Genomic DNA, 7,344 nt, shown 5'->3' on the forward strand with positions numbered 1-7,344 from the left:
AAATGAAGTGCCAAGTTACAAGAGGCGTTAAAATGATGGGTTAAGGAAGAACCTCGCCACAAAAGCAGACGGGAAATGAGAAAGAATTCTGCAATATGAAAAAGTCATGGACATAACAAGCTATTTTAAGAACCAAAGGAAAATAAAGGTAACAAATAAATTTTCGTTTGTATAAATCCTGACCAGATCATAATTGCTGTCGGTGGAAATCATATTAAAACACAAATCTCCTTAGTCTCTTCCAACTCTCCCATCCTGTGCCAGTCTATCTCTCCTCTTGCTAAAGGTGGACCTGAAACTTCCAACATCTCAACTTCTGGGACAGCCTCCATGGCCAGGTCCCAGGATTGCAGGACTGGGACATAGGGAACAAGTCCTTTTCGGCCTTTACCACAGCACACCTTCCCGTAGCGGGGCAGAACCTTAACAGATATAAACTCTGAATAGGTGATCCACTGAAATTACCCCTAGGAAAAACACCAACGCTGATGAACACAGTCCAGGTTTTGAGCCCAACTTGTAGATGTGGGTACCTCTCAACACTGTGTATCCCCCCGGAAAGCTAGAGGTCCCAGAACCTAGTAAGAGAGAGGATCTGACAAGCACACTCCCAGTCACCTCAGAATGAGGATGATCCCAATGGCTCAGAGGCCACAGGGATGGAATCACTGCCTCTTTCCTCCATCCAGCAAGCAGTCTCCCCCGTGGAAGAGGTTTGCCTCTTCCCCCAGCAACTGAGAGATGTGATACCCTTCCTCTTTGTCATTAACTCCAAGATGGAAGAGTCAGCCCATGCCCTGTTAAAGTTACCCTCAACAAAACAAACAAACAAACAAACAAAAACCCCACAAATTTGACCAAGTCAATCCCCTTTCAGAGGCCCCTACTGCTCCCAGGATAATCAAGTCCATACTCTTAAACCTGCCATTCAAGGCCCTTCTTGTCTCATCTCTGCCAGGCCACTCCTTTCTTCCCTCCCTTCCATTCCTCTACTACCATTCTAGGCCTATGAAACCACCTGCATTTCCCCAAATGTGCCAGCCAAGCTCCCTCTCTCACCTTTGAGCCTTCATTCAAGCTATTCACTCTGCCCTTATACCCCACTAATCTCTTTGCCCAGCTATCTCATCTTTCAGGTCTCATATAGTCACCCAGCTTAACTTCCCAAGAATTGATGAGATGCCCCTCTTAGTACGTTCCTATATACCAATATTTCCCCTATGATAGTACTAATCACACAGTGATGTCACTATCTGTTTCCACCACCAGACTGTAAGTTTGTTCATGGTGGGGACTCTGTCTTATTTTTCATTATACCCTCAATGTCTACCTTACAGTAGGCCCTCAATAAATATTTGTTGAATATTTAAACATTTTAATAAAGAAGTGAATAACACTTTGCCAGCTTTTGCATATTGTGGCCATAAAGAAGTAACATGAACTAGGAACTGGGCTGTATATTTGAATCAAGGTGGTAAGAAATCTGGATTCTTCTTTAAGTTTCCATTTAAAAAAAAGTGTGGTTGCGTAATTTTATTTCCTTTTCTGAGAATGAATAAGCCCCTGCATCTGTTCGCTCCTTTCCATTCCTGCTACCAACCACCTTCATTTAGACTACAGTTGCAACTCCTTTGCCCTCTCTTACTGCAAAACCTCTCCTTAGTAGGTAACCCTGCCTCCAGGCCCTTTATTCCAGTATATGCTAAACCCTGTTTTCAATTCTAATATATAAGGACTACCATTTTAAAATAACTATGGCAGCAACAGCATATACAACCTCCCCTTTCTAATTTAGTAACAGAGGCCAAACTTATTTACAGTAGTGCAGCAAATCCAATTAAGCACACTCTTCTCCATCTCCAGATGAATTCACAGTTAGATTGTAGAGATGTGATTGGGTTCTGGCAAAGTGGTTTTGGGCAGAAGAAAGTTAAGTTACTTCCACCAAGCCCTTAAAACATCCTGTGCAACTCCTAATGGCTGACTTACGCAATAGTTACAGTAGGCACAGTGCTTAGGGCCCACAGTACTTTTAGGGGCTTCACAAAAATGTCTTAGTTTTTTTTAAATCAAAAGAAAAAAATGAACTTGGAGGCCAAAGAAAAAAATTTAATATATAGTATGTCTTTATATCAATATGCTGTAAAATATAATTTTTAATATTTTTACAGAGGAAAGAGCCACAAAGGCAAAAGTATCTAGGGCCTCATGAAACTTAGTTGTACCTCCTACCCTACAGCTGTGAGTCCTATGACATTCCATTGTATCATTACTACATTCCTCTTTACTTAAACCTACTTGAGTTCCTTTCCATTGCATGCAACCAAATGATCCCTAAGACATTTACCCAGTTGGGCTGCAAACTCCCTACAGGCAGGAACTTTTAGATCTTTTATAGTCATCTCAGCACCAAATACAATGCCATTGACACAGAAGTTACATGACAAATATTTTTTGCTTAAAAATGACGATATTACCCACTTTAAAAAAGAACACGAAAGCAAGTCTTCACAACTTATTTAGAACTATGTGTTTCTTTTCATCATACTGAGAGCCTGCTAAACACACAAAAGCTCTTTTTTTTGTTTTCTGCTTCTCAGAAAAACTAGTTCCTCAAAACCTCAAAGGTTGACTGTAATGAAATCTGATATTGGCCCCAGCACCAACTTGTTACATAACCCTGAGCAAGTCACTTGATCAATCTGAGCCTCAACTTATTTATTGGTAATAAAAGGTTATTTATTATTTCTTTCTTTTCCTTCCTTTTTTTTTTTTTTTTTTTTTGAGGTAGAGTCTCAGTCCATCTCTCTGGCTAGAGTGCACTGGCGTCATAATAGCTCACTGCAACCTCAAACTCCTGGGCTCAAGCGATCCTCCTTCCTCAGTCTCTTGAGTAACTGGGACTATAGGTGTGTGCCACCATACCTGGTTAATTTTTCTGTTTTTTGTAGAGACAGGGTCTTGCTCAGGCTGGTCTCCAATCATGAGCTCAAGCAATCCTCCTGCCTCAGCCTCCCAGAATGCTGTGATTACAGGTGTGAGCCACTGTGCCTAGCCTATTTATTATTTCTTTTAGGAAGAAAAAAAAGGTTATTTAACTAGAGTTCCTAAACTTTGGCACTGCTGACATTTTAGGCCAAATACTTCTTTGTCCTGTGCACTGTAGGATGTTTAGAAGCATCCCTAGCTTCTACCCACTAGATGCTAGTAGCACTCCCCCAGTTGTGACAATCGAAAGTATTCCCAGACACTGCCAAATATCCCCTGGGGGCAAAATCACCCTCGGCACAGAGCCACTGAACTAGATAACAAATCTTTGCATACATTCATAGCATTATGCAGTTCTTAAAGCACTTTTATAAACATTAACTTATTCACTTATAACAACCCTAAGAAGTGAGCAGAGAAGCAATAACCATTTAAAAGGATATCAATCTGAAGTTCAGAGATCAAGCCAGCAAATGGTGGAGTTGGGCAAACATCTTCATCTTCTGATTCCCATTTTTCCTTTCTTTTGGTATTTTGCCCATATCCTGGCTCCACCACTTACTAGCTATAGAATCCTGAATAGGTTCTACCCAGGTTTTCAGTCTCTCTCAATTGCCCCAGTCTATATTCTGCACACAGGAGTCTTTTGTTAGCTGCTAAATGCTATATAAATACAAAATATATTGCTTTTTACTTAAGGACACTTGACCTTGTAGGATCAGATTCCTCTGGTGTAAAAAGGAGATAATAATTTCTGCCTTACACTCTCTTTCCTTGAGATTTTTAATTCCTTATTCATGGTCACTCTTTCCACTACCTCTCTCCTCATTTTGGCAGTTTCAACAGTCACACAGATCATTTCAAAAGACTTTAATGTAATACATAGATGACCCTTCAAGAATTCCAACTCTAATAATTCTTCAATTCTATTGGGGCCTAATGATCCTGACCGTTTTTTCACAATCCTTAATCCTCCACCCTGTACCATGTCTATACTCCCCTACCTTAAGTCCATCTGTATAATCACTCCTGGCTCCTGACCTGTCCTTCAACATTCTTACCTGGAAATACTCCAACCTTCTATCCACTCTCTTTGCTCTTTCACCTAGGCAGCTGAAAGTGGCAGGAAAAGAACACTACACCATGGTCACTAACTGGTCTCAATTTAAATTCGTGACCACTAACCTCAAGTGAGAGCAAAAAATACTACCAATTTCTGAAATTCACTTAGTCACCAGTCTTCCTTAAACTTTAATGTGCATATTGTCTAATACATTAGCTATCAGCCACATATGGCTATTTAATTTTGAATTAATTAAAGTTACATTAAAAATCCAGCCCTTCAGTTGCACCAGCCACATTTCAAATGTTCGATAGCTACGTGTGGCTAGTGGCTGCCAAAGTAGTACCAACACAGAACATTTCCATCACCACAGAAAGTCCTACTGACAGGACTGTCCTAGAAAATTGTTTCATACCTTCTCCTCTCTCCTTAAGCCTCCAACACCTTCTCTCCAATCCTTACTCTTAGCTGACAACCCTGCTTCCTATTTCACTGAGAAAACAGGAGTGAACAGAAAACTTCTACAAGCTCCCTCATTACATCTGTACCCATATACTCTGCCTTCTTTCCTGTTACTTCAGATGAGTGTGGTCCTGTTTAACTCCTCTACTGATGCACTGGATCCCATCCACTCTGTTGTATTCAAGAACATCACTCCAGCAATTGTCCCTCTTTTCTGCATCAATCTTCCCTTTCTACAGAATAATTCCTATGAGCACACAAGCACGTGTAATTTCTCCCATTTTTTAAAGCCCTCTTTTGATCTTTATCTACTACCCCATTCTTCTGCTCTCCTTTATAGCAGAATTCTTCAAAAGTTGTCCATACTCATTATCTCCAGTCTCTCTTTTCTCATTCTTTATTGAAATCACTCTTCAATCAGGCTTTTGCCCATCACTTCTCAGAAACAGTGTAAATGACCTCCATGTTCCTAAATCCAATAGTCAATTCTCAGTCTTCATTCATTACTTTGATCAACTAATAGTTCTTGACACTCTCTTCCTTGAAACACTTCCTTTACCTGGTTTCCAGGACACCACAGTCTCCTAAGTGCCCTCCTCTCTCACTAGTACTTCCTATTCAGTTGCCTTTGCTGGATATTCTTCATCATATTTTTTGGATCTCTTGTATACTCTATATATACCTAATGCTTACCTTAGTAACCTCACCCAGCCCCATGGCTTTAAATATCATCAATATTCCCCTCTACACCCAATTTCTCTCCTCTGAGCTCCAAATTCACAGAGATCCACCTGAAATGTCCAACAGGTGTCTCAAACTTAGCAAGTACAAAGAACCTCTGATCCCACATCTGCCCCAACCAAACCCTGCTCGTCCCACAGCTTTCCAAATCATTAACACCCAATCCATCAGCAAATCTCGTTGGCTCTACCTTCAGAATATATCCAGAATCCAACCACTTGTCATCACCTCCATTACTTCTACCATGGCCCAAGCCCCCTATCCTCTCTCAACTGATTACTCAGAACTCTTACTGATCTGTCCGCTTTCACCTTTAATTACCATCCCCCAACACAGCAGCAGCCAGAGTCGCAATTTTTAAATAATCAGGTCTGGGTCCTGTCACTTATCTATGCAAAACATTCCAATGGCTTCCAGAGTTAATATCAAAGTTCTTGGCGGGGCGCGGTGGCTCACTCACGCCTGTAATCCTAGCACTCTGGGAGGCCGAGGTGGGCAGATCCTTTGAGCTCAGAAGTTCAAGACCAGCCTGAGCAAGAGTGAGACCCGTCTCTACTAAAAAATAGAAAGAAATTAGCTGGACAACTAAATATATATACATATATATAAAAAAAAAAATTAGCCGGGCATGGTGGCGAATGCCTGTAGTCCCAGCTACTCGGGAGACTGAGGCAGGAGGATTGCTTGAGCCCAGGAGTTTGAGGTTGCTGTGAGCTGGGCTGATGCCACGGCACTCACTCTAGCCCGGGCAACAGAGCGAGACTCTGTCTCAAAAAAAAAAAAAAATTCTTGCAGCAACCTACAAGGCTTTACAAGACTCACCCACTGACCACCACCAATGCCCCTCCCCTCAATACACACACACACACATCTCCCTTGGATCACTGTCCTTTGGCCATACAACCCTCCTTGCTTTTCACTCACACTGTTGCTTCTGCCTGGAAATCTCTCCCTCCATACAGTTGCACGGCTTGCTCCCATACTTGCCTTGTGCCACCTTCTTAGCAAAGCCTTGCTTGACCACCCTGTTTAAAATTGCAGCTGTACTCCTACCCACCCCCACTCCCTGCTCCATTTTTCCCCATACCACTTATCACCACCTGACATAATATTCTACCGTGTATTTTAGTACGCAGCACACACACATACATAAACACCATGAACATATTTTTGTCTGTTTTACGGAGAGGTGCTCTACATTTTGCTGAAGGGAGGAATCCATGTTACATACTCCTCTCTCCCCACGTCGGTTTTAGAATCTTCAGTGAAATAATAAAAATGGCATTCAAATATTCCATAAACTTAAAGACATCAGTTCCTCGGTCATCAGCTAGCATGAAAAGCAAATTCTCGATGACAGCCACGCCTTAAATGTGTGGGGGTTTGGGGGAGTCCTCTCCTAAAGAAAAGGATTTTTCCCTTCAGGTCAGCGATTAGCAGCACATGGAGAGCCCCCAAAGCGAGCCAGCCCGGATCCAGGGCCCGGCCCAGCGGACTCTCTTCCCGCCCAAACTCACCGCCATGGCGCCGCCCAGCAGACTGTACAAATCCACGACAGTGACCCCGGCGACCCCCTCAAAGGAGTGGTTACAACCTTTCCCCTCCCTCTTGAGGAAGCCGGCCTCCCACGACACACGCTTCACACCTGCTGAGGCAATCTCCCGGCTCACAACTAACTACACCCGGGCGCTTCTCGTGGCCCGCCGGGAACTGTAGTTCCTAGTCTACGAGAGCCGGCGCCCAGCGGGCACCTATGAACTACAATTCCCAGAGGACAACGGGACACCGGAAGTCTACTCGATAGGCCCACTGAGAGGCGACCCTAGCACGCTGAACTACAAAGCCCATGATGCAGTTCGGGGTCGCAGAATGCCGTAAGTGCGTCCTGGTTAGCGTGGAGTTCCCTGACCTTCAACCTTTTCACCTTGTGGAGCTGGCTGGTTTTCGGGATGCCGGGATACGAAGTTAATCGCTGTTTGGTGACTGAGGTGCTAATTACGGTTTGCCCGTACACACAGATATTTATTACTGTCGGTGACATTCTACAGCCCAGCATTTAGACATTTTATAACGATTTATTAACAATCTCC

At 43.0% G+C, this 7,344-nt stretch overlaps 1 protein-coding gene across 1 annotated transcript in view; it reads right to left on the reverse strand.

Annotated features, from left to right (window-relative positions):
- Window positions 1-7,036, reverse strand: part of LARS1 (leucyl-tRNA synthetase 1) — a 57,905-nt gene extending 50,869 nt beyond the window's left edge. The window contains exon 1 of the mRNA XM_045551122.1: window positions 6,772-7,036. Within this exon, the coding sequence (XP_045407078.1) occupies window positions 6,772-6,777 (6 nt within the window). The 5' untranslated portion in view covers window positions 6,778-7,036. The remainder of the gene's footprint in view (window positions 1-6,771) is intronic.
- Between the last annotated feature and the right edge of the window lie 308 nt (window positions 7,037-7,344).

This window comes from Lemur catta, chromosome 5, assembly GCF_020740605.2.
Source record: "Lemur catta isolate mLemCat1 chromosome 5, mLemCat1.pri, whole genome shotgun sequence".
Lineage (NCBI taxonomy): Eukaryota > Metazoa > Chordata > Mammalia > Primates > Lemuridae > Lemur > Lemur catta.